Here is a 27,835-nt window from a genome sequence, read left to right as displayed (position 1 = left end):
AAACTTTTTACAGGTATTAATTGTACATGAAAAATAATGAAGTTATCAAATTCATTGTGTACAAAATAGTAACTTTTCACTGCTGAAAATTGTTCAATGAGTCAAGTATCCCTTAGAAGTCGTGGGTTACATGTGGATATTTCATTGTTTATTTGCAGGCCACTGCTACGGTTGCTTTTCTTGATAAACTTCCATATTATAATTATATCTGCTAAAAAATTGGTGACGATTAAGCGCCATTTGAGTCCAGTAAGAGATGATTTATTTTACTTGTGGCGCTTGGTCTTGCAACGTCTTGCTAAATGTTGCCTAGTCGATTGACAATTACATTAACAAATAAAATTTGTTTGGATACACTATACTTGTATATAGAAAATAGATGAGGATGACGGTTAGTGAGCTCGGCTCTGATGATCAGAACGTTGTCTCCATCTAGTGAGCACTGACATTTCTGCACGCAACTGATACTTGAGCATGATCAGTACTTGTCTTTTACTGATATTATATTATGTGTATTATATTACATTATTAATTTGATTCGTGAAAGTCAGCGGGTCCAGTTCAAACAGCCAGCAAACGTAAATCCCACCTGTTATTGCATCTTATGTGGCAACAATAAAAAGTCCTGCACGCACCGCTGAGCGGCAGGTTCAATGAGTGTGCTGCCCACCGGTGAAGGAGGATGGATATTCATTTACATGTAGACGAGATGGGACAGATTTAGAAAAGCTTAACCTTGGCTATAACACAAGCAACGCCGCTCTGCTGAGAGGCACTGAGATTATCTGGAAAATTGCAGGTCGGAGAGGCATTCATGCGGTGTTGAATGAGTCCAGTTGCTTGTAGACGTCAAAGCTTTCACCGCGCAAACTCGAGTACAAGGTCACCATGGAGATGCAACAAAGTATTACTCATATTGAATTGGGGAAAAGAAAAAGTACTGTCATATAGGGCTGCACAATATAGCAAAAAAAATATCGATATCATGATATTGGCCCATGCAATATGCATATCGCAAAGACATGCAATAAGTTTTATATGGAATTTTATGCTTTTATCTGAATTTGACCAGTCAGCCGCTAATTAAAATGTGCATCGCCATCTAATAGTTGAACATCATCGATATGTAATTGCAATTAATTAACAAAGAATATATTGAGTTTGCTTATTTTGCTGCATGAAAAATGTCATTCTTTCATTAGATCATAAAAAATGTCGTTTTCCTGATGTACATGTTAAATATCGCAATGATATTGATATCGCTATATTCAGCAACTATATCGCATATCGCATGATATTCCAATATCGTGCAGCCCTAAAAACTACAGAAGCGTATTGCATTCATTTGGGCGGAAAAAAAAGTATCGTTTTTTTTAAGTTTATTTTTTTATTTTTTATTTTCTGTTTTACTGAATATTTTTTTCTGTCATAAAAAAATATTCCGAATTATTCCGAAAAACAGGAGGAAAATTTACTCAAAACAAACAGGAAAAACAATTATTCCGAAAAACAGAGCACCAGCTTCTGTTTTTCGGAGTCGTTGTTTTATTTATTAATTTATTATTTATTTATTTATTTATTTTTTACCTCTGAACTCCAAGTGACTTGTTGCAGACTTGCTAATGGCAGAAGCGGACACTTTTAATGCTATTAAAACACTTTTGACTAATTTATAATTTTAACTCATTTGCTCCCCAAAACGTATAAATACGTTCTATTTTAAATATTACCATGCTCCCTAAGACGGATTTATCCGTTGTTTTATTTTTTATTTTTGATGCCTACTCTGAAATGAAGAGAATGCTTGAAGCAATGGTAGTTACTACAAAAACGGCCAGTAGGTGGCAGCAAACTATAAGCGATCAACAAAGGCCATGTGGATAGAAACATCCTTTTTTTTTTTCCTGATGAAAGAAGAGACTCTAGGGGGTTGCTTCAGTCAAAATTCCTGTCAGTGAATGAGTTAAGTGTACCATAATGTAAGAGTAGCAAAAAATTGCTTATGTTGATGTCAAACCATCCAATCCACGGTTTGTTGTTTTCTTACCTGAAATGAGAAGCAATTCCACACAATCCTGTTACTTCCTGTCTGGCGGTGCCAGCAGCCATTGTTGTCACTGCACGTTAATTATGCATGCAAGGAGAAGGCGGCATACAAACATACACAAATATGCACATGCCTCAACACACGCCACAGGATGATATCTAAAGCAGCTTTATTCTGATTTATAGTCACACATACAACATCATCATCATGACAATCAATGTCATCTGTTCCTTCCACCACTCTGACATGAATTTCTCTCTGTCTTATTTTATTTTATTTATTTTTTTACTCCTTTCAAAATCTAGAAAAGAAAACATTTTGGTCCTTGAATATAGATCTCGTCTAGGCATCATGGTATTTATCCTTGTTGCTACCCACACAGAACATCAAACGTGAGCGGAAATGGCGAGAAAGCCGGCCGGTAAAACACAAGGAGGAGGCCACCGCGTGAACAAGAAGAGGCTGATGGCGTGTCGAGGAAACCGAAGAGAGAGCGGCGTCAAAAAGGAAAGCGTTTGCGTGCCGAGCTGTGAAGTGGCAGCCATGAAAGCGCGAACGGAGATGAAAGCCGGAGAGAGGAAACGAGGTGCGGGCTAAGCACGTATTTACAAAGCAGCCAAACGCAAGCAAGCGATCGATAACAGTTGAGGAAAAAATTACAATTAACACAAGTTGTTGGCAGGGACGTTTAAAAGTTTGCTAGCAGCCTCTGGAAAAAAAACTAACACGCACACCTGGGACGAAACAAAACTAACGTCGCTCCTAATTATTCACGTGTTGTTATTATTACACTTTGGTGACGATGGGAAGCAAGAGTGTCTTTTGCCTGTATGATTTGCTCTCTCCTATGTTGGGGGTCACATTTTCATATATTCATAGTTTCAGTACAGTGACATACCGTACTGTGCATAAGTCTTGGGTCAAAATATAGTTTATTAGTCTAGACCAGTGGTTCGCAACCTTTTTACGTCAACATCATGACCAGCGTTAAAATATAGCAGCAATTTTAGAGGTGAAGCATATTTCATATTTTTGTAACATTATGCTAACGTTTGAACATTAACACGCCACTTGAGAAAATGACTTTAATGATTCAAGTAAAACATTACACAGGAAATTCTGCAGTGTAAATTTGACTCTAGATACGGACCAAATAGACTCCGTTTTAGAGTAAACTAATTTTAACTAAGATTTTACACTAGGAAGAGAGAAAAAATTAAAAAAATGGGGAAAAAATAAAAAATAAAACTCACTCAAGGGTTAAGGTTCGAACTCACGACCTTCAGCTTGGGAGATTGCCACACTTCCACCTGAGTATTTGTGAGTTCACAAACTCCGGACTACTCTTGTACCGCTCCTGCTGATAACCGTCGTTCGTGGTTCGGACCAATCACAGAGTGACATTGTGTTTGGGGGCGGGATATGCAACTGTGACGAAATTTTCACTCATGGTCGTGATTGGTTAAAACAAACGTGTAGAAAGCCGCATCGTCCAATCAGCTCGAATTACTGTGCAGGATGTCCCGCCTTGCCCAACCAAATTACTGTGGAGAGGTACCATGGCTATTGCCAGGCTACTAACTGAGCTATGCCCCTCCTACTGGTTGCTTTACTTCAAGAGGTCAAAGATTGTTTTTGGTCTGTTGGAGTTAGGATTCCGTGCAATCATGGAATCAGCTGCAGCTGACATGAGCGATATACGAGCAGAAAGCAGGAGATGCGTGGCTCAGGGATTAGATCGGCAGTCTCCCAAGCTGAAGGTCGTGAGTTCGTTCCTCCACCCTTGAGTCACTTTTAATTGTTTCCAATTCTTTATTTTACTCTCTTCCGAGTGTAAATACTACTCTAAAACTGAGTCTATTTGGTCCCTATCTAAATAGAGTCAAATTGACTCTACAGAATTTACTGTGTATCTTTGCTCATAAGTTAAATAATGGATTTGGCTCTCGACAAAGGCTGCTTGCTGGCCACCCGCCCACATGTGGAAGTCTGTTGTCTTTACTTGTGTGGCTGTTTAAAAGAAGCAGAGTTTTTTATTTTTCTCATCTAAGAAACTCGGAGCGCTGATAACGACCCTCCAGGCTTCCCGTTCTGTCTCCATCTGTTGGTCATCGTTATTTTTATATTTCTTGGATAGGTTGAGACTGTGAAGACAAATTCTTTGTTTTACGTACTTGGCCAATCGAGATGATTGTGATTGTACATTTTACAAAACAAACATTCCAAACCTGCTGTAACTATGCACAGTTTGAACATTTAATACAGTGATTCTTCTGCACACCACAAGAGGGCGCTCGCGTACGCTTACATTCAAGCAAGAAGAGATTGCTGTACTTAGGGTCACTGACACATCAAAGCGGGAAGTGTCCAAGCACTTATGCACAGTATTGGAAGCTGTCTCACGTGTATTGCTGTTTTAGTCCACCCGGGAATGGAAATGCAACAAATTCCCACTCACTGTTGTGTTTTTGTTTTTTTTGCTTCTGCAACCCTGCCCCTAGCTTGCCCCAACCAAATCGTTGACCCACATATTCAGTGTAAGCACACACATTGCATGTCTTCCTCCTTGACGGATGGCCTGGTTGAGTCACACAAACACGTGATGTTCTAAGACGATCACATCCTAGCCTAGCGTGAATGCAAACACCATGAAGCTGTCCGCATGAGACTAGATGATATCTGGCTGGATGTCAGCGTTACTGTGTTCTGCCAGCCAGAAAGAGCGAAATTTCCTCTTGTTTCTTTTACATGTTGGCAGGCAGTTTGTGTCTCAGCCCCTCTGAGTCTTTTCTGGCCACCGGCAGCTGGGGGTCATTTTTACCGACCTTCGGGGAGGTGTTGTTAGCTGGGGATGGGACGGTGGAAGCCTGCAAGGGCGAATTGAGTTTGGCTGGATGGCTCGTTGCGACTGCGGTGACCGCGTTTTGTTCTGGAGGGTGAGCGGATACGGCGGAGTCACTCGAAGATGTAGTGTCCAACGAGGGGGGCTTCGTTGAGATCGGGCTCGACTTTGCCGGACGATTCAAACCCGACGTGGTGCTCGGCGTGAGCACGGGATGGGTTTGCTTGACTGGGTGAACGGTGAACCGGACTTTGGTGGGGGAGCTCGTGCCGGCAGGGGCAGGATTTGAAGTTAGGGTTGACGCCGGTTTGGGGATCTGGCTTGAGGAGGGAGTCCTGGCGGAACTCAAGACAGATGGCTGCAGACAGGAGGTTGGACTTGGGGATTTAGTCAGGGACGGGTTGGATGTTGGAGGCGAAGGCGGCGCGAGTGTCTGGGAAGGCGTTTGGGAGAAGACCGACGGTAGTGCCGGAGTCGGGATTTGGGAAGCGCTTGATGGATGTGTGCGCGCCACCTGTGTGACAGTTGGGGAGGGGATTGGTGTGGGCGCAGGGCTGGGGCCAGACAACGGTGACGCGGTGGGCGGCGTATTGGATGCTTTGACCCGGGCACCTTGCGGGGGCGTTGTGGACATGGCGACCACAGGCGACGGGGGTGACGAGCTCAGAGACGACTTGGGTCCAAACGTTTGAGGCAACGGAACTGGAGTGGAAACGGATGATGGCGGAGGGGTGGACGAAGGCGAGGGAGATGAAGAGCGGGGAGAAGGGGTGGCCATCGGTTTGGGACGTGGAGTTGATGCCAGTGACAGTTGGGTGGTTCCGGTCGAGGGAGGTGTGGAGCAGGGAGGAGGCGAGGACGAGCGGGAAGATGCGGCGAGAGTTGGTTTGAGGCGGGGCGTCTGCGAGGGCATGGGCGTTGGGGACGAGGGAGTGGGCACAGGTAACGGGATGGCAGATGGCGGCGTTTGCTTTGGAGAGGACGCTGCAGAAGGCATGGGCAAGAGGTTAGTGTGAGGGCCGTACAAGATGGGCTGAATCGCTGCTTGCATTTGCGCATTGGACGTAAGATTTGTAACGGGCTGCACCGGAGGGTTGGAGGTCAAGATTCCTGCGCTACCACCTCTGGCCAACTGCCCAGCCAGGAAAGGAGCTGCGAGCAAATTTCCTCCAGACGCCTTCCGATGGAGAGGGGGGTGAGGCTGCAATCCGGCCCAGGAGCGGTGAGGCAGGGTGGGCTGTGACGCTGACAGCAGCCTGGCCTCCTGGGTGAGTCTGCCCAACGCAGGCAGGCCTTGAGAACTGTTACCCCCGTGGCGCAGCAGAGCTTCCTTTGCCCCTTGCTGGTTCGTCACAGTCGTGCTGCTGTCTAAGGGGCCAGCAGAGGCGGGAGAAGGGTTGGCGGTCTGCATCTTGGGTACGGGAAGAGTTGACGCTCCTCCGCTGGTTGGGGTGCCGAGAGATCCGCCAAGTAGTGACGGATAATCAGCTTGGAGTCGCAGGTTGTAGTGAAGAGTCCTTCCTTGTTGGACTGGCACGGAGGAGGCTGCAGCGGGAGGAGTTTTGGCCACCGGCGGGGAAATCAACCCGCCCAGTGGACCCATGCTGGACGGGGAGGCAGGGAACGCCCTGGGGGACAAACCTCCCATCCCGCTCATTGCCATCATCCCGATGAGGGAGCTGACGGAGGGGCGCAGGGGTTGCAGAACCGGAGCACGGGGAGGCGAGAGCGGAAAGGAGGAGGAGGGTGACGGTGAGATAAGAGGGGAGGGCAGGAAGAAGGCGCCTCCGAACGCATGCTGCTGCTGCAGCTGCTGAAGCTGTTGCTGCTGCTGGTGCATGAGGGCGATGGCCACGTTACTGGTGGCGGCGGCCGTTTGCAGCGGGGCGTGCACCAGTGGCGCCCAGATTACGGGGCGGGGCCTGGGGGAAATGGCGCCACTGCCGCCGATCACGCCGCTTCTTCCCGCCGCGGCCGCTGCGATGGCATCCTGCATGGCCGGCATGCTGTCGTGCTTGACGATCTGCTGCACCAGAATGCTGTCGCAGGAACCCAGACTGCCCGCTGCCAGGCCACCGCCTGCTCCCGGACCTCCTCCACCCCGACCCCCGCCACGGCCCATACTGCCCCCTAGTGAACCTCCTTGAGATGACTTCCGCAACAGTACCGAGTTCTTCCGGCCTGTAGGGGAACAATAAACAAATATTGCTCTCCAGGAAACGTTACGGCAGTTATCCCTAACAGCTGCTGAAATGTTACGCCCGATTCACTATATTTTTCGTTTGCAAACAAAGCAGTGTTGAGCGCAGGTGGCTTCAAGTGGCTCAACTCCTGGACGCCGGCAAAGACCGAAATAGGTGGAAGTAGAAATGGAATGTATGTCATCCGCTACGCCTATACTAGTTGATGGGACAACAAACTAACTAACTATAAACCTGGAAAAATTACGGTGATGGATGTAGACTAACATTGAGGACATCTTGTAAAGGTTTTACAGGATGATGTCCACAGTTTATCCCTGAAACAAGTTAATTTGAATCACGTTATTTCCATCGAGAAATGGTTTCCAAACAAACTGAAGGTTTTGTCATGGATGGTGGTGACTAAGTGCCCTAAAAAGAGCCAGGCTCCAGCTTTTGGTAATTCAAAGTTTTTTCTCTCCTAATTCAAAGATGTGCTCTAACCTTTCTACCAAGGACATGCTTGACAAAAGCGCTTTAGAACTTGGAAAATGTGGGCCCATAATTGCCGGATTAAGATGGGAGAAAAAAAGTTGATCCACTTAAAAAGAAAAAAGCTGAAAAGTCAGAAATTACCTATTCGGTCCAATCGGTCGACCGCGACGGTCTCGAAGGCCCGCCGCATCATGGGGTGCTCCTCCAGCACTTCGTTAAAGCTGTCCACACTGAGAGAGTACAGCCGGCAATACGTATCTGCACGCACGCTGGCCGTCCTCCGCCCCCGAGTCAACAAACAGATTTCTGGGAGAGAGAAAAGCGAACAAGCATTAGAAGATCAATAAAGAAAACGCAAACACGAGCATCTTCTTCCCAGGACGTCATCGTCATCGTCACCTCCAAAGTACGAGCCGTCGCTTAGTTTGGTCTCCTTGTTGCCACGGGTGAGCACGCTGACGCGGCCGTGCTGGATGAAGTACATCTTCCTCCCCACCGTGCCCTCTCGGATGATGAAGTCGGCCGGCTGGAAGACCTCGAAGCGGAGTTTGGTGAGCACGGCGGTCACAAAGTTGGGGTCGGCGTTGGCGAACAGCGGCATGTTGGCCACCAGGCTGCGGCAGTTAAAGCTCACGATCTCCTGCACACAAGCACAATGTAATGCAACTTTTTTTTGTTCATACTTTTTTTTTTTTTTCCCCTCCCTATCGCCCTGTGCTGGGTCAACTAAATCACACCCTCACCAGTAACTGAGCCCCTTCAATGTGATGTTTTTTTTTGTTTTTTTTTTATTTATCGTGTGCGCGTGTTGTACCTCTTTAAGCGGTTCACTGAGTTCTCCCAGGATGTTCTCCTCGTCAAACATCTTCCCTTGGAAGCGGTGCTCGTAGTACTCGTGGATCTTTTGACGCACGTCTGCAGGAAGCTTGTGGAAGGACATGTACTGTTCCACCTGCTTGTACTGCACACAAACACCAACACTTCTTTAGGATTATTGCGTCAAGAGCTCACCTTTATTCTACATTTGGAGCTGAGTCATGTTTTTTTTTTTTTTTTTTTTTTTTTTTTTGACAAATGGTGGGGGAAATGAATTATGTTTTCTCATTAGGAAAAGAAAAGTTTCTTGTTCTAATGAGAAACTTTCTGGTTAGGAATGTTTCTCATTCGGATGAGAAATACAGGAAATACATATATCGGTTTGCATTTCCAAGTGAAAATAACGTCTGCTGTATTGTCGTCTGCTAAATAAGCTCCTGCTCTCAGGTAAAGACGTTTCTCGTTCGAGCGAGAAAACGTTTTTCGAAAATTCGTTCAAAATTCAAATTCTAGAAAAAAAAATCATGTTGCAAGATTATTTTTTTTTTACTTCATCAAAATCTTAGTTGATAAATAAATGACTGATCAAATTACATGACAGTTTTAAATTACATTTGAAAACTAAATAAAAATTAGATTAAATACAAAAGCCGATATTTTTCAGTTCAATTACATTTACACATACAAAATCAAAATGCAAAATTACATTTTAAATTCAATTCAATTACGTGCATAAAAATTGAATTGCAATACAACTGAAATTTGAATAAATAAAAAGAATTAATTTAACATTTAATGTGGAAAAAAAAATGTTTGAGACAAAAATTTTACAAATAATGTCTCATAAAAGAGACATAAATACTAGACTGTAGTAGTCTATATTTTGTTTGATTATTATTTTATATATAATATTATTATTGTGTGCACTTTGTATACAGCAACACTTGTTTTAAAGTGCTTCATAAATAAAGTTGAATTGAGTTGAGAAAATTGACAGTTTCACCATTTGCGACACTGATGTTGCACCTTGCTATCACGCTTTCCCTATTTTAATTCACGTTTGATGGGATTATTCCCTCCCCAAAGAGAAGCGAGCAAGCCTCCAATCGGCTCAAAACGAAGATGAAGAAAAAATGCGTTAGGCGACGGACGTCACCTTCTCCTGGTACTGCCGCCGCGACGAGTCCAGCGACTGAATGAGCGCGGTGGCGTGGCCGATGAACATGGCGTAGCAGGTGGCGCCCACGATCATGCTGAGCATGGTGAGCCACACGTCCGTCATGCCCTCCGGGGCCTGGGCGCCGTAGCCGATGCACAGCATGTGGCTCATGGCTTTGAAGAGGGCGTACGAGTACTGCACGCCCCACGTGTCGTTCTGGGGGGGACAAAAGTAGGGAATTGCAATTAGGTTTTTTTTGTTGCTTTTTTCATAGCGCAGCAAGTTTTTTTTTCTCCACTGCTTAAAGAGATGTAATTTTCAGCAGAGGAAAGTTAATATTTTGTTTTATGTAATACCTTTAAAAAGTAACTTTTCCACTTGCTGTTGACTGATGATGACATCACCTGTGCTGAGGAAGCAGGTAACGGCCAATCAAGCTCACCTGTTTTCTGGGTTTGTCAGTAAATTGAGCACGGATTGGCTGTTACCTACTTCCTTGGCACAGGTGATGTCATCATCAGTCGACAGCAAGTACAAAATAAAATACTTTTTAAAGGTATTAATTTTACATGAAAAAATAATGAAGTTATAAAATTCATTCTGGACAAAATATTAACTTTTCACTGCTGAAAATGGCTGAAAAAATGATTAAACTTAGCTATATCCTAATGCTAATTTCTGAAAAACGGAAACTGATAGAAACATACTTTTTTTTTTCCTGATGAAAAAAAAGAGACTTTAATCTTTCTTTTGATAGGTTCCATGTTTTTATAGCAACAGAACACAATATTCTGTTGACCTTGCAAAATCAGTCCAAATCGAGTAAAACAGCCAGGAGCGACGGTGAATGAGTTAAAAATGACGTCGCTTCAGAAGCTGACTTCACTTCACACCACCAAGCAAAGGCACAATTAATCCGTCTCAAAGTGCTTTTCTAAACTGCAACGTACCACTTGAGAACGTCATCAGCTATAGAAGGACGATTATGTGATTATAAAAGGTCAAATTAAATGCAAATTGGACCCACGTGAATTATGTGTGTGTGTGTTTTGTGGATGGCCCAACACAGTAGGGACGTTTCTCCAGGGACAATCCCAGCATTTGCCTGCTAGGCAACAGTTGCCGAGGCAACGGCGGTGACATGAGTCAGCGCTTCATTCGAAAAAGGCTCATTCACAAACACCTTTCCTCACTCTGGAGGATTTGTGTTATATTTTCCCCTCTCTCCGATGATAATGACGGTTTTATTCCAGTCGGCCATCTTTTTTTGCATGAGCCAATTAACAGCAAACACGCAAGCACACACAGATAACCCGAAAAGCAGGCCTGCGTGTCCATCAAGGGAAATCTAAAGAGTGCAGACTGTTCAAACAAAGCGAGCGATCTCTCTGTTTTTTGGGGGGGTTTTTTGAATGAAAAAGGCAAACATTGCGCTCCCTCACCACCATCAGGTTCTTGGAGACCCAGCAGTCGGGCGGGAAGTCCTGCAACATGGGCACCAGAAACTGCAGGCAGCCGTCCCAGTGGCACAGTAGCAGCATCATCCCGATCAGGTTGACGATCCGCACCATGGCGCTGGCCAGGTCGTACGTCATGTGGAAGATCTGAGGACGGACGGGGCCAGCAAGTCGTGGTGGACGTCGCACAATTAACTGGTAGAAGCTTTCAACACTTCTTTATACTCATTTGCTCCCAAAAACGTATAAATGGGAAAAAAATAAATAAAATGTATTTTTCATTAGAACAAGAAAATGTTCTTGTTCTAATGAGAAACTTGCTCGTTAAGACAAGAAAGTTCGGCACTATTATGTTGTGTCTGAGAGACATTTAAAACGTCCGAATTCTCGTAGTCTGCTAAGTAAAAAATATATTTAAAAAAATTAAAAAAAATCTCCCCATTTTGAAATGAAATGACAAAGTTTCTCATTCAAACGAGGAAACTTTCTCATTTAAATGATAAAGTAATCCATAATGACCCATTTTCTAACCCCCCCCCCCCAAAAAACTGTTTTTCCATGAAAGTTTATCTTATGTTTTGCTTCCATTTTTCATGTGTAAAACATCTAAAACGTTTACATTTTTTTTACCCATTTTGAACTTATTATTTCACCAAAGCAATATATTTTTTTTAGTTTTTTTTCCACCATTATAAAAATCTAAATCTATTTTTTCCCCTCATTATTATTTAAAAAAATTATAATAAAAAAATATAAAAAAATATATATATATATATATATATATTTTTTTTAAATACTGTATTTTTTTGTGCACTTTTTGTACAGTATGAACTACTTTGATTATTCTTATCATCATGACTAAGTAGTGGTGAGTGACGACAATATTCTCCCGTTTGGGAGTTTGTAAATGTGTTTTTTTCCGGTTGCGTGCGAGTTCGTCTCTCACCTCCTCCCACTGGTGGATGTAGCGTATGAGTCTGGAGAGGCGCAGCAGGCGCAAGAGGCTGAGGATTTTGGTGAAGCGGACGATGCGCAGCGCCCGGGCCGTCCGGTACACCTCCGAGTCCAGACTGTCTACCATCAGGAAGATGTAGTCCACGGGGATGGAGGACACAAAGTCCACCAGGAACCAGCTCTTCAGGTAGTTCTGGCGGATGGCCCTGCCGCACAAAAAAAAAAAAAAAAAAAAAAATCACTCGGTCGGTGACATTTTATATTTGGCGCCGCGAGCTGGCTGGATGCGCTCAGCAGCTCATTCATATTCATCAGGAGAAAGCTGGAGCGTGAACAAAGGTCGTCTTCAGTTGGCTGCTCAACAACCTTTTCGTGTCACTCATTTGTCTGACGGCCAGAAATGCACGTTTACATCAATGGATCCATCAATATTAAACCACAAAGGAAAAAAATAAATAAACAAAGTTTATTTAGTGGGAAGCTAGAAAATATTGTAAACGTTTTGCCTTGCGGATCCCTTCAGAACGCTCCCTGCTAGCTTAAAGCTAAAATATAATGGGAATGACCCATGACTTGCTAACAGATAGCATCCATATTAGCGGGCTTACTTTATAAGCAACGGAAAATTATTCATTTTACAGCAACTTAGTGAGTAGTAGAAGTAGTCGTCTATTCTTCTTCATTTGTGTTTGCATGATTGTACTACACAGTGCTGCCTCCTGTGGCCAAGGCGGGAACAGCAAGAGGAACAGTGCATTGATTAAATAATGATGCACAAACTGTTTAATGCTTTACAATTGATTTGATTTGATATTACTCTATATTTTTATATATACAATATTAAAACCCTATAAAGCCTGAACCATTTAGTATATGAAAGAAAATTTGGATTCTTTGTAATTTGAGTATTTATTGGTCCTTTTGAACAAACTTTTTTTTTTTTTTAATAACTTCCACATATGACTTTTGATTTGTGTCACATTTGATACATCCGGTCACAATGCTTTAAATGCGTACATTTATAACTGTCCAAAAAATCTAATAATAATTATTATTATAATAATAATAATAATAGTAATAATAATAATAATAATAATAAATAATAATAATAATAAACAGACATATCAAACGTATGAGTATTTCCAAAAATCAGATGGGTGATACCGCCCTCAAATGGATTATCCGCGCAACGCATGTGTCAGATCATATACGTCAGGGTTTTAATGGGGGGGGGGGAAACAAATATACTCATGAAAGAGAAGGCTCAAAATGTCTTGTATTTTATACGATACGTTTGGCGTTATGGTGTTCAAAAGTGTTACATACAAATTTGGGTTCTTTCGGGGGAGGCTATTAATCCATTGTCGGATTAACTGGTATTTCGATTCATCTCAAAGAAAAATGGTTAAGATGATTTGGATGGAAATCTGAAAAATGGAATCAAATGCAGTTATGAAAAACACTCACCGGGGGTCGAGCAGTATCTCTGTGCTGTCCTCCTTGACGATGCCCGTGCGGAAGTTGAGGACCAGGTCGACCATGAAGAGCGTGTCGGACACCACGTTGAAGATGATCCACGACGGCGTGTTCTCGTCTCGAAAAAAGGTGATGCCCACCGGCAGCACGATCAGGTTGCCCATCATCAGCACCAGCATTAACAGGTCCCAGTAGAACCTGCCACGGGCACCGGACGACGGCCGTGAATACCTCGGCCTCGCTTTGGATGTTATTTTGCTGCAACGTGGAGAGCTAAGTACTTAGTTGGTAGGGGTGGGAACCTCTGGGTATCTCACGACGATACGACACAATATGCGATACAAGGCTCACGGTAACGATTATCTCATGATATAACGATGCATAAATCCACGATAACGTACAATAAAACTACTCAAGACATAAACTAATGTTTTGTTTTGTTTTTTCAATGAGAAAATCGTTTTTTGTTTTTGTTGCACCATCACTGAAACACAATATTAAAACAGGTGTCTTCTTCACAGTGAATACTTTAGTGTATTTATTTTTTTAGGAATACAAATGTCTTCTGGGAACAAATTTGTGTCTTTCTTAAAACACTATTGACATGCAACATGTCAGTCAATTACATCGTTTCATTTTATCAACTGTGACACCATTTTTTTTGTGTAACATTGCAAAAGTAAACAAATAAATAAAATTACGAATATTCCTCAAAAATGGTGTGCTTCAAAAAGTCCAAACATAAAATATGTTTTAAAATGTTAAAATTTAAGCTATAATACACATTTTTCATAGAAACGGAAGCAATGAGGTCGCTTGCACATCGTAATGCATCATGGGAGTTTTTCCTTCGGGCGCCATATTGGGTGTCCGCCGGTTCACAAGGTACACTCGCGAGTTACACGGTAGAGCTCATCAACCTGATGTAATTTTCGCAGTATTTTCACGATTTACCGGAAGATCAAAAACAACGATACAGGCAGAAGGTGTCTCTGTGTGGCGGGATTGATCCTAATTACGTCCTGACCAAGGGTGATTTTTTTTTGACGGAGAAAGCTTGCTGGCCAAATGTGACATCTCTGGACATCTTTCCCTACCTCGTGTTGACAACATGCTCCATAACACGCCAACAAATCCCTGGAGGCTTACAATTATTTTGTAAGCGGGTGGATACAGTGTAAACTTTAACATCGCATCAGAAGAAACGGTTGCTGTTGCACGTAAGTAAACCACATGGTGTTGGTAATTCTGCACACAAAAATGTTGATTTGTTCTCAGGCTTCCTGTTATCATTGTGTTTACATGCACAGCTAGGTTTACCTGATGTGGTTTTTCTAACAGGCAAATATGGCAGAGCGTATAAGAATAAAAAGTAACTATGCACAGCCTCCCCGTGGCTTAATTAAATTTAATGCTACCCTTTCACTAGTTACATGTTACTTAATCAACTTATTCTAAATGGTTAAGGTTAACCACTCTCAGAGGACGTATTTTTAGTTTCAGTTTCCAGTACAATAAAACGTGTTCATGGTAACTACTGAGCATACTGACAGCTTTTCTTATGATCTCACGGTTAAGGAGGCTGTCACAACACCCAATTTCTGTCTGGTGCCGGATGGCAACAATTCCCATCACTTGTCACGACAACACCAATATTATTACCAGGTATGTATGGCTTTACTTTTTGTAGTTTCTTATTTAATTCTATGTTTCATATTTTCATTACAATGTTTGTAATATTTTCAGATTCAGGCACAGATGAGTTTAACTGGACGGACTTCTGCGACTTTGTGGTGTGGACAAAGTGTGATTGAGCGAGTCCACCCAGATCGCTCGTTTTGGCCAGTTGGAAAAGCCAGAGTTTTTTTTTCCCCAAAATCCCCTCCTTACCTGAACTGCTCGGGAGAGCATTTACTAGATCAGCAGTGGACTTCCAGTGTTCCTGCTCAGCCGCTGTCACCTACCACTTGCTCATGTACTTCAAAGATGCGGAATAAAGTAGTTTTTTGTGCTGCAGCAGATTGTAAAATCAAATGATATCACTTGAAGTGTGCCAATCTAGACTGCCAAAAGGACAGTGGTTTTGTGACAAGTGTGAAACAAGGATTATTGGGAAAACTGTAACACAGTACTGGTACTTGTCTTACATTAAACAAATTTAAAAGAGAGCAACTTTTTCCTCTGCACATAGCATAATGAAAGTCATTGCGTACCCCATCAACATTACATCATACCGTCATCTCAGGATGGTAGGCACCTGTGCTAAAATAAACTACATTAATTAACAGTTCAATTTTTAACCCTGAAATTACTACATCTAATCATTATTCACTTCATTTTTTGTGCTTTTAGAAATAATAGAGATTTATGCCATTACTTTAGGGGGGACCATATTGCACATTGAGTCAAATCCTGTCATTTGTATTATGTATAGCTTTGTAAACAAACCCAACAATAGAATTTGTATAAACGCTGCCTTTATTAGCGCCAAACAGTCGCATGTTGTCCTCCTCCAATGCTTTGATGCTCGCCTTCGTTTCCATCATGTCATTGGCAATCAAGTCGGTGTGGCATGAGATCCCTAAAGAAAAAAATAAAGAAAAATCACAAAAAAAATACGGTACCAGTAATAGGTTTAATATAGTAAAGTAGTATAGTTTTTTTGTCAGTGTAAAAGAAATGTACACATTTTGTTGCATTTTTTAATGTATGAACATTGCTACAGGCAAATACTTATTTCTATAAACACTTCCAAATGTCTCTAAAATATAAGGTGCGTGTACACACACACAAACAAACACATACATTCACTCATGCATACAATATATCATGTAATGAATTCTGAGTGGCATACCAGAGTCAATGATGTCAGCAGTACTTGAGGGTACAGGTTACTGGAGCCATCTGGCTGCATAACTGCAACAATCTCTGCCACTTCGAGTCGTCTTTTCTTTGCTTGTCTCTCCTGTGCACGTTCATATCTTGGCACCGACTGGGCTGAGACATAGATGTTGTAACTTGGGACCCAACTTTAATGTTGGAGCCCAGTCGGGATGATTGGACAGAAAAACGGGCGCAGGGCGACCTGTTAAAATAAACAAATATATAAACAAATAAAATATGGAAAGACTGGTTATTTTACCGCAGTAGGGTGGCCGTGAATAAGTTCTTTAGCATGATGTGTAGGCTACCGGGGTCTGTTTTCTTGCATCACCCCCGGAGGTCTGTTTTCTTGCATCAGCCCCTTCTGTCTCTTTTTTTTCCAAGTTTACATTTTGCCACCAAAAAACATGTTATCGGCATTAAAAGCCCAAGACTAATCAATCCAATTTCAGCAGTAAACACTTTGCACTGGCACTACTTGGGTGAAAATGTTCGATGTTAGCTTTCGGCTAACGTCCGCTAGCCAGCTTGTACTACCTAACTTGCTTGCTCATGAATCCAAAACATAAGCAACTTGCCCATATATGGGCGGTCGAAACGTTATTAATCCTCATGCATTAAATAAAGGTAAACAAGCTTACCGCTCATAAAGTGATCGCTGCACACACGAGCCCAAAGTAACGACTTCCCTCCGGAGTCCGCACTCCTCTGTCTCCAGGCCCTGGTTCCTAATTATTTTCGGAATTCGGAAAAAAGACCGACCATTTTCCCCCTTGGCTTTGTTCGAACAGCCAACGATGCAGCAACAATGTACCATTTTAAATGCAGAAAACAAACGTGATAGATACGTGTTAGACCGAATCGCTACGTAAATGGAGGCCACCCAGCATGGCGACTACGAGAAATCCGAGGCGGAAGTGACGACATGTGCAAGCGACCTATTGCTGGACAGATAAAATGTTTTCCATCCATTCCACAAGTAAAAGTAAGCTCATGAGTCTTCTTCGCCTGAAGACTTCCGTCCATTTCCCTTCCGCTCTTATGAGGCACTCCCCCTAGTGGCCCGCCAAGTAATTGCTCAATAAGTCATGAACAATGAAGCAAGTTCGAGTGGCTGACTGTAGAGTCACTACAAATATCGCGATACTTGCGTAGGCGTAGCCATAATCTACCGGGAGACAAAGCCTACTTTGTGCTAAATAACCAAATTGGGAAAACCACTGCCCTGACTGAGTGAACTGTGAAGGACAACTCGAGCTTATCATCAGTCACCTTGAGACGCCTCATCAATCTGTGTGTGTTTATTTTTTATTTTTTTCGAGTGACGTAAGGCCCCTTTTCCCAAAAGTGGCAGGATGGATGCGCCATGTGCGTGATTAACGGATGACAAACGAGACGACCCAATCATGTGCAAGACCACTCGTGCCCTCCTTCCGTCGCTCTCATCCATCACCCGAACCCATATCGATGACTCGCCGAACACACACGCGCACGCGCACACGCAGTGTGTCTTTCCCGGAGTACACTCAAGTGCCGTGGTCGATCCCGATTGAGCTCTAATTTGCTAACAAAAGCTCATGGTGGGACCACTAGACTGATGAAGATGAAGTATGAGTCATCATCATCACTCGACTGGGATGCTTGCTGCCGTAGCGATGCGTGAAAGATGAATTGCGACCTTGAGGACTCCCTTTTTCTTTGCTTAACTACATGTGATGACAACAGAGGAAAGAAAATCAACGCCATGATATGAGCCAGTGGGATGGCTCATCATGTTTGATTATTAATCATCATCATTTATGTGCTACATCCATGCTGCCCAATGGGATGCAGGATGGTGTTTTGTCGAGTTACCGTCAAAATATTAGCATAATAACTAATAATATAGCAACTAGTAGTATATAATACAAAAGATGCTCTTAAAATCTGGGTTGAGGCTTGCAACACTCTTTTATGATAATTAATAATCATAGAATTGAATTGTTGCATCAATTCAGCTTGTTTGTTTATTTCTTTTAGCTAACACTGTGAGTTAAAACGATTTTGTTTATGTAAGGAAATGTTTTATTATATATATATATATATATATATATATATATATATATATATATATATATATATATATATATATTTATAGTTCTTATTATTAGTCTAATTTTAATTCCTACTTTTATTCATGTCAAATTTCTCTTCTAATCGTACAATGTTGATATACTTAACTTAATATTTACTTATTTGAATATCCATCATTGAATATACATCAAGTTCCTCCACATATTGACTCGATTCACAAGCATATTACGTGCCCCTTCATCTGACAGTTAGCGTAGATTTTATACATAGAAGGGCCAAAACATGCCGTATGAAAATTAAACTGCACTAAAAAAAATAGCCACCAGAGGGTGCTAGAACGAATGGAAATCAACCCGACTTTTTTAACAGATGCTTTTAATATTGTGACATGACGATGATGATATATTGTGGTAATTTTAAAATCGCGATATCACAATATTGCCGGTATCGTTACATCCCTACTGTGAATGGATACATATATATATATATAGATGCTACTGTATCAAAATGTATTGTCTTTTTCCGTAGTTACAATATGTTTGGTTTGTTGTGGCTCAAGTCAAGTCAAGTCACACATTATTACATTTGAATTTTTAGTGACAGACGTTCCTAAGAAATTTCTAAATTTGGGAATGAAATTGCGTTAAAAAGTATAAAAGAGTGAAATTGATCCTGCCTGGCTGGGTGGGATCTCTTAAACTTCTGCGATTAGAACCGGCACTGCTGCTGACACACAAACTGTCAACAAGTTAAGTGCCGTCAATACTTTCTGGCTGAGGAGTGCTTGAGAAGATTTCAGATCTGGAAAAAAAAAAAAAAAAAAAAAAGGGCCCATGCAATGACTTCTGAAGATGTGTGCGTCTGTGTGTGTACACGGCAAGTTATTGAAGTGGACCCTGTTGGTAGCGTGCGCATCAGAATTGCAAATGCAATTAAAGTTTGCGATCTCGCCAGCCAGCCAGCCAAGCGCTCTGATGAACGTGAGCAGATGCCGGGCGGGAAGTAGTGACCCGCAAAGTTGCTGCTCAGCTGGGTGTCGCTCATTTCACCCACACCGCAGGCGTGATTGGAGCACGACTCGTCTGCCTTGATGAAGACAGTTGACACCCTTCGAGCATCTGCTCAAATAAATGCGCACATTTATTCCTTTTTAACGTGTCTCATATTTGCTAGCTCACTCTATTTACAGTCAGCATACGTGTCTCAATTTTTTATCGTGTTTGCGCTCATTTGGTTCACGGGTGAGCTGCATGGAGCCGATCCCAGCCGGGTGCTGAATTTGGATGAGCGGTGAAATAAACAAAATGGTCGCAACATATAGAGACAAAAAAAAAATTAAAAAAATCTATGGACAATTTTGAGTAGGGGTGTGCCAAAAAAAAAAAAAAAGTTATGCCAATAAAACTTGTTTTTGTGTAGCCTAGGAAGAGCATATGCAGGTGAGCAATGTTAAGGTTCTTCTCTGTATACATTCCTGAAACGTTTTGTATGAATAGTCGTTCTTTTGAGGGATAAAAGTGCCGGAAGTAGCGCGCTAATTAGCATTAGCGAGTCAAACTGGAGTAGATCATGACGATTATTTGCTCATCTATAAAATGAAACAGAAATCAATGTCAATCAAATCATTTTGAATCAAAAATCGATTCTGAATGGATTCGCAGACCCAAAAATCGGAATCGAATCGAATCGTGAGACAGTCAAAAGACTTCCACCTCTAATTTTGAGCCATGTTTCTATTTTTGTAATGTGGGAGAAAGCAAGAGTACCCACTCGTATCGGAAATTTCAACTCTGGATGTCAGAACTTTGAGGCAGACTCCTTTTTTTTTTTTTTTTTTGTCCCAAACAATTTGCAATGGTTTTCATTTCCCTTTCAAATCACATTTTTCAACAGGCTACCACATACACAAACAGATCGCTCAGTTACTTTTGAACAAAAAGTGCAACCAAAGCAATATAAAAGCCAAAAGCTGCAGAGCTGAAAATACCTCTGGAAAAAAAAGAAGCAATTTCTTTCATCCAGTGAGAGGGCTGGATCGCGTTGTTTTGTAATTAATTGATGGAAATAAATGCAATAAAGTCCCGGCCGTGTACGCCACCAAAACAAGTAATAAGACTCGCATGGTTGGCCATGGACAAAAGTAGTGAGACGTCGCCGCGGTCTTCCTGCCTTGGATGCGAGTCACATTCATCCGGGTCCCTACACTTCAAAGAGTGTCTAAAAAAAAAAGCCAAACAAAAAGCTATTCATCTTACATTATAATGAATACATGAAACAAAGTCAGTGTGCCAGCTAATTTACATAATTACAGAGTTTCTCTGCCTCATGACTTGACAGCAACGTGGGCCAAAGATCCAGAGACACTTTCAAGCACAAAAATTGGAGGCACATAAACAAGTTGCTGTAAAGTTGTCCTCCGTCCACGTGATTTGGAAGACCCTGAAATGAAAGCTGAAAGTCTGCAGTTGATTTCAAACGCATCACGGTCATGTTTACCGCCAAAAAGACGACATTTGTACCCATGTTAAAAAAAAAAAAAAAGCATGGCACCGAAATATGAAGACATCAGGAAACGCTTTATAAATTGTAGGGCATGAAATGTTTCCCTTGCAGCCTTGAGTGACATTTTGCACTACGTCGCGGATTATGTTTGACTTCCTCCTGGCACGGTTGACTTTTCCTCCCCCTCGTCTTGCCGTCATTACATATTCTTCCACGAGCAGCAACTGTGACTTAATGAGGTGAGCGCTTATCAGCAAGCTCTTTTCATGAAAGACACACACACACACGCGCGTGCTGGCTTATATATCGACTTTTCGTACGTATCAGCACGAGCTCTCGTGGTTATATGGCCAGTGGTGGACGAGGAGCGGCAAAAGGGGCTTTAGGTTGTAATCGCTCTTTCGTCTCAATTCAGACGACAGGCGCTTAACTGAAAAGTTAGATGAGGGAATTATGCATAATGCACACGCAAGGTGCATAATTTACAACGGCATACATAATTAATCCTTATTCAATTGTAATCGTTCGCCGGCGGTAATTGGAACTAGAAAAATTTCCGCGGAAATTTTGGATGCGACTGCTAACCCTTGCAAGGTGGAAAGCCGCATGCACTGAACAGTTTGCCAAATTCTGTTGAAATCAAGTCACTTCCTGTTGAAATCAGAGCACTTCCTGTTGAAATAAGGTCAGTTCTGGGTCACTTCCTGTTGGAATCAGGTCAGTTCTGGGTCACTTCCTGTTGAAATCAGGTCACTTCCTGTTGATTTTAGGCCACTTCCGGGTCACTTCCTGTGGAAATCAAGTCGCTTCTTGTTGCATTCAGGTCAGTTCCAGGTCACTTCCTGTTGAAATCAGGTCACTTCCTGTTGAAATCAGGTCACTTCCTGTTGAAGTCAGGTCAGTTCTGGGTCACTTCCTGTTGAAACAAGTCACTTCCTGTTGAAATCAGGTCACTTATGGGTCACTACCTGTTGAAATCAAGTCACTTCCTGTTGAAATCAGGTCACTTCCTGTTGAAATCAGGTCAATCCCTAGCTGCTTGATTTGTGGATCCCCCCCCCCCCCCCTTCTCCATTCATTCCTACGGGACTTTTGGCGGGGTTTTTTGGGGGGAATTGCGTCGCCATGGTAACTCGGAATTCCGAAAAAAAAAAAAAAAAAGTTTCCCGCCGAGTCAGATCGAGCCGCATCTTTTCATACCTCATTTGTGCCGGTACGTTCAATGGTTCCGGCCACATTTGTCTGAAAAATTCCGGTAAATAAAGAAAAATAATAAACGCTGTTTTCTAGGATAGAAATATGTGCCGTCACATAATTATTAACAGCCTGAGGCAGGTTTGCGAGGATTTCAATGGGGGACTGGGAGAAGCTGCCAATCTCATGCAGAGACCTCAGAGAGTCAATTTCCTTCCGCAATGTCAAGCACCGCGTGCGTCCCGATCGCCCTGATGTTAAAGAGAATGAGGGGAGCCGCTTCGATTGGCCGGGAGCTGGCTGCGTACCATCCCGTAACGGCGCGCACCCCCGTGAGGACAAGCACGGTTATATGTTGCTGAGGCAGATTGTTCAGCGCAGGTTCCCGTGTCGACAGCTTTTGAGAACCGCGTTTTTGTTTCTGATGAGTGTGAGAGAAGCTCCCCCGAGGGGGAACCCAAAATTAACAGCCTCGCTAGTCATTTTCTCCTCAGGCGCCGTTGACTCACGCAACAGCCACCCCGCTAATGCTGCCGCGAAGAGGCCGACGCGGACCGCTGTGTGTTTGCGTTACTCGCCGCTTGGAAAACATTGACAAGCCAAAGTGACACTCGCTGGAGCGTGGGAGCTCCGCCACGGGGCCCGACCGGCACGTTTGCATCGCAAACCTTCATCGAAACCGGCGGAACCTACCGAGATGCGAAGAAGCAACAAATTGTACTGACTCGAGTGTGAGCCAGAATCACAATGCATTGTTTTGCTTTGGCCTTTACGTGACGCTCGGATGGTTGGCCTGGATGGTTCGTTACCTCGAAAACACGATCGCGTGCACTGACCTACATTTACAACTTACATTTTATTTGCAGCTCTTATCTTCCTTTCATAGCAATTCTTTTGACCTGCTAGATTTCAGTAGGTTGTACGTTTTTAAACCAGTCAGATTTCAGATTCATCACTCTTGGCCTTCGTCAGTCTTCTAGTGACCTTGACATTTTTCCGTCCTTGAACTGCTTGAGCTATTTTCTTGAGCTAAATTCCCTATCCTAGCGAGGGACGAACATTTGCAACGACAGCGAATGTTGATTTCACATCAGGGTTCGTGCAAGGTCACAGTCTTTCCTAAACATTCTCAAAACAGTCTTATTGGTTCTCTAAACAGTCTTAATTCTCTAAACAGTCTTCAGACTGTTTAGGAAACCAGTAAGACTGTTTCGAGACTGGGTTCATTCAAGGTCACAGCCTTTCCTAAACATTCCCAAAACAGTCTTATTGGTTCTCTAAACAGTCTTAATGGTCTTAATGGACAGTCTTAATTCTCTAAACAGTCTTAAGACTGTTTAGGAAACCAGTAAGACTGTTTCGAGACTGGGTTCATTCAAGGTCACAGCCTTTCCTACACATTCCCAAAACAGTCTTAATTGTTCTCTAAACAGTCTTAATGATCTTAATGGACAAGTCTTAATGGTTCTCTAAACAGTCTTAATCGTCTTATGGACAGTCTTAATTCTCTAAACAGTCTTAAACCAGTAAGACTGTTTCAAGACTGGGTTCATTCAAGGTCACAGCCTTTCCTAAACATTCTCGAAACAGTCTTAATGGTTCTTTAAACAGTCTTAATGGACAGTCTTAATTCTCTAAACAGTCTTAAGACTGTTTAGGAAACCAGTAAGACTGTTTCGAGACTGGGTTAATTCAAGGTCACAGCCTTTCCTAAACATTCTCAAAACAGTCTTAATGGTCTTACTAGTCAGTCTTAATTCTCTAAACAGTCTTAAGACCGTTTAGGAAACCAGTAGGACTATTTCGAGACTGTTTAGGAAATGCTGCAACCTTGAACGTACTCTGACATGAAGTCATCATTCGTTAGCATCGCAAATGTTTGCCCCTCAGTGGGATACTGGTTTGAAAGTTTTGTGATGTGCACAACAGGTGGCAAATATCAGAAATGATTCAAATTCATATTCAAGGTGGACTTTTGAAGAAGAAGTGGACATTGTGAGGAGAGGTCCGCTTGTTTCAACTCACAAAAGGAATTATTCTTCCAGAGTAGCATGTGCGTGCGCTTATCTTGTGTGGGGCGAGAGGTAATTTGTGTTTCCATTCTTCTATGTCTTTTGTTCTTTTTCTTTTTTTAAAATTTTTTTTTAGAGTAGGCCCGCTCCTTTGTCTTGTTCTTCTGCTTCCCTCCGTTTTAGTTCACACCACCAATTGTGTGACAGAGTAATTGCAGTCAGCTGCCAGTGGAGTAATACGAGGTTCCCTCATTTCAATCAATAGTGGGAAGAGTCGGCACAGCCCAATTAAATGCGTCTGCGTTTAACCATCAATATTTGCACTATTTATGCATTACTGTTTAATTCTGAGCTGCCACCGCCTAAATTGGACTCTTATGGGGCTCTGTATCACCTGAAATGGACGTGGAAATGGACGGTCAAAATAATTAGATGGGCAATGAATTGGAAGTGGGCACTTGGAGCACAGGATGAAAAAAGATTTTTCACCTTGTGGTTGGTCCTCCAAACGCTTGTCTGAAGGCTCCACCTAATTTGCACGTCTGCGTCTGAGTGGCAGCAGACTACAGTGAAGTATTTTTACTCGCGCTATCTGACAAGTGGAGACGGCGCTGTCGAAATTGGACGACTTGTCACCTGCACTTCGTCTGTGATAGAAACAATCCTCGCTCCTCCCGACGCCCCCTGCAAAGACACGTATTCTTGTACTGCCTTCATACTTCCTCTACTGCGCCTGCCCTATGAGGCCTCCAGTCTTTGCCTCTCACTGCACTGCACAATATTGCAACCTCCCAACCAAATGTAAGAATAGACTCTTTGCTTTCACCAGGAACAAAAAGTATTTTTTCTCCATTCTTTTCTAATCAGTAGTTGAAAAAAGAATGGCTGGTTGCAGAAAATGCAGCTGTTTCTCCTAGTGGACTCACAGTGTGCTGATCTGATATCTGAAATGGGGCTATCGATTCCATCTAACTGGTTGTTGTGCATTAGTAAAGTTGTTTGTAAGTTTGACATTTACAGTGGCGCATCATCAGATGGAGAAATCCCCGTGGAAAAAAAATATCAAGTGGCAGTCAAGTGAATTAAATATTTGCCAGTATTGTTTATTCTGACTCGATTCACAGAACTTGACTCGAATCAGAATCGAGTCACATGACTTGACTTGGATTCAAGTCACATGACCCAAGTCAGATTCTAGTCACATGACCTGTTTCGAGTCAGTCGAGTCACATGACTTGACTTAGATTCAAGTCACATGACTAGAATCAGAATTGAGTCACATGAGTTGAGTCAGATTCGAGTCACATGAGTTGAGTCAGAGTCAAGTCACATGACTTCGAGTCAGATGACTTGGCTTGAATCACATTCAAGTCACAGACTTGGCTTGAGTCAGATTCCAGTCACATGACTTGGCTCGAGTTAGAGCCGAGTAACAGCTTGACTCAGCCTAGAGTCACATGACTTGCCCAGAGTCAAACTTCAGTTATTACTTTTAGTACTTAAGACTTCCTTGGTAAAAATGTATGAAAGACTTAATTTTGACTGAAATGACTTGACTTAAGTCATCTTGCTTAAGGTGTAATAAGATTGGAATTTTGGACATAACGTCATTTTTTAGGGGGGTGAAAATAAACTTTTTTTTAGGGATTTTTATGCGTCTATTGCACCAACCGGCGGGTGTTGAAAGTAACGAGTCTGTTTTGACAATGTAGTGAGTAGAAAGTACCGATTTGTTTTCAAATGTAGTGAGTAAGAGTACTAGTAAAAAGCCATAAAAAAAAGAATACATATTCAAGTATAATACAGATAGCTGAAGAATCAACTTCAGTAAGGTCGTGAAGTATTTGTACTCTGTGACTTTTGTGCGTTTTCTTACCTGAAGTCGCTGTAGGGGTGTATGATCCACGAGCCGGCCGATTTGAGTCGTTCCTGTTCCAGGGCCACCGCCTTGTGGGATCCGAACATGCGCAGGCTGAACTTGTTGACGCCGGGCTGCAGCATGGCTCCGAACTGCCTCTGGATGAAGGTGCTCTGGTTGGACTGGCTGTAGTCCTCCCCGTCCAGCCCCAGGCCGAACCCTCCCAGGGCCGACGGTCCCAGCGTCTCGGGCGTCCCCGCCGCTGTGGTGTTGCAGGCGGTGGTAGTGGTGGTCTCGGCGCCGGTGGCCACCACCATCACCCCCGTGCCCGTCGACGAGGAGGTGGAGGCCAGGGTGGCGCGGGCGGGGGCGAAGCCCACCGAACGCGGCGGAGGGTGAGCGAGGGGCGCCGGGGTGGTGGGCGTGCCGGCCGCGCGGAAGGGGTGGCCGGAGCTCATGATGGAGAGGCGGCGGCCGCCGCGTCCCCCCGAGGGGGCGGCCGCGTCCCCACCGAAAGACGCCTTCTCGCCCTCCAGGGACGCCTGGGACAGCCTGTAGCCCGGCGAGGGGAGGCTGCCTTTGCTGCGCCTCTTCGACTCGCCTCCGTTGCGTCGGGGGAGGCTGTCGCCTCCGGTGCTACTGGGCGTCCCTGCACCCCCCGCCACCCCATCCATCGGTGAGGAGGATCAAAACTATCAACGGCAGTATTTGGACCAGCAGCTCATCTGGAAGCTTTTGGACTTTGGAACCCGAAGGTTGGCAACAGTTGTCGGAGATGCTACTGCCGATGTGCCCTTGAGCAAGGCACCCGGCCGAAAGGTTCAGGTGCACCCATTTCACATTGACATCTCTCCTTGCCTGTGTGTCAAATGTTTCTCTGCTTTTGGTGTCCAACACAAACACAGCAGAGTGCGAGTTGAATTTCCCCTTGCCAGATGTAGAGTAGGGAAGGGGGGAAGCTAAATATTCAGTGCCATGAATGTCCGTTTGGCGGCAGCGTGTGACGTTTGTCCTTCCCAGATGTTTTTACTCTCCTTCCTCGTCCTTGAACGCTCCGCCAGCGGCCCTCCCTCGCCTCTCCGCCGCGACCACAGCCGCCCTCATCGCGCCGACGCCGGTCACATCGGCGCCGGATCTTCGCCGCCGCTCACGCAATGTGATCCCGTTCCCCACGCACGCACGCACGCACGAGCGAACGATGATCGGGTGGCAAGGGCGTTTGATTCTCTGTCGGAGGGGGGCGGGGGAGGAGGGGGGGGTCGTCGGTGCGCACTAAATTAGGCTCCTACTCGGAGACGCGCCAGCCCGAATTGAGACGCCACGGAAGGCATGCTGACGTTCACGGGTGGGGTGGGAGGGGGAAACAAGGGAAAAAAGGATAAGGATGATGGAGGAGGGAAGTGGCGCCTCCACTCCAAAAGAAAACCGACCGGTATACCGGAACACGGTCACCTTAACCTCCTCAGCATCATCCACGCGCGCTCCGCACTCGCGACGACCCTCCGTGACATCGTGCCCACCCACAAGGACACGCACGAATGAGGATGATGATGATGATGACGGCGTCCTCTTCCTCTTCGTGGCTCTTAATTTTCTTTCTCCCCAAACAAAAAAAAACAACTTGTTGAGCGCTCCAATTAAGTGTCGGCTACTCCTTGCGTCCTTCCGAAGATCGTGTGACGTCACGCGCGGATTCTCACGCCTCCCCCCCCCCCCAACGAGGTCGCAGCCTCGCGCGCCCGTGAAATGAAATGACATCAAAACCTGCACACGCCTTCTTCTTCTTGTGGATGGACTGGGCTTGTCGTCATGACGTCCGAACCCTCCCCGACATCCTCCAGACGCACGCACGCACGCACGCGCTCGCTCGCTCCCCGGTCGGTTGTG

The 27,835-nt window shown here is 43.8% G+C and overlaps 1 protein-coding gene and 2 long non-coding RNA genes across 4 annotated transcripts; 1 reads left to right on the top strand and 2 right to left on the bottom strand.

Moving 5' to 3' along the window:
* Positions 1–4,512: 4,512 nt before the first annotated feature.
* LOC144022562 (potassium/sodium hyperpolarization-activated cyclic nucleotide-gated channel 3) lies at positions 4,513–27,781 on the bottom strand. 2 transcript variants are annotated; one of them, XM_077527470.1, is made up of 9 exons: positions 25,967–27,781; positions 13,418–13,684; positions 11,943–12,156; positions 10,982–11,143; positions 9,537–9,755; positions 8,379–8,525; positions 7,964–8,204; positions 7,706–7,870; positions 4,513–7,070 (listed from the first exon to the last, which is right to left on the bottom strand). In XM_077527470.1, exons 1-9 carry the CDS (start codon positions 26,620–26,622, stop codon positions 4,792–4,794), a joined length of 4,350 nt encoding a protein of 1,449 aa, XP_077383596.1. In that variant the 5' UTR covers positions 26,623–27,781; the 3' UTR covers positions 4,513–4,791. The 2 variants fall into 2 exon arrangements, with proteins under 2 accessions (XP_077383596.1, XP_077383597.1); XM_077527471.1 differs by having other exon boundaries at positions 13,418–13,624.
* Positions 14,242–15,797, top strand: LOC144022392 (uncharacterized). The gene is made up of 3 exons (XR_013284320.1): positions 14,242–14,646; positions 15,005–15,091; positions 15,173–15,797. It is a non-coding gene; the product is annotated as an uncharacterized LOC144022392 (long non-coding RNA).
* Positions 15,887–17,695, bottom strand: LOC144022390 (uncharacterized). Its single transcript, XR_013284319.1, has 3 exons — positions 16,951–17,695; positions 16,281–16,511; positions 15,887–16,007 (listed from the first exon to the last, which is right to left on the bottom strand). It is a non-coding gene; the product is annotated as an uncharacterized LOC144022390 (long non-coding RNA).
* Positions 27,782–27,835: the final 54 nt, after the last annotated feature.

Source organism: Festucalex cinctus, chromosome 7, assembly GCF_051991245.1.
Source record: "Festucalex cinctus isolate MCC-2025b chromosome 7, RoL_Fcin_1.0, whole genome shotgun sequence".
In the NCBI taxonomy this organism is placed as follows: domain Eukaryota; kingdom Metazoa; phylum Chordata; class Actinopteri; order Syngnathiformes; family Syngnathidae; genus Festucalex; species Festucalex cinctus.
Note: the sequence above shows the minus strand (reverse complement) of the source record. Positions and strands in the feature narration are given on the sequence as shown.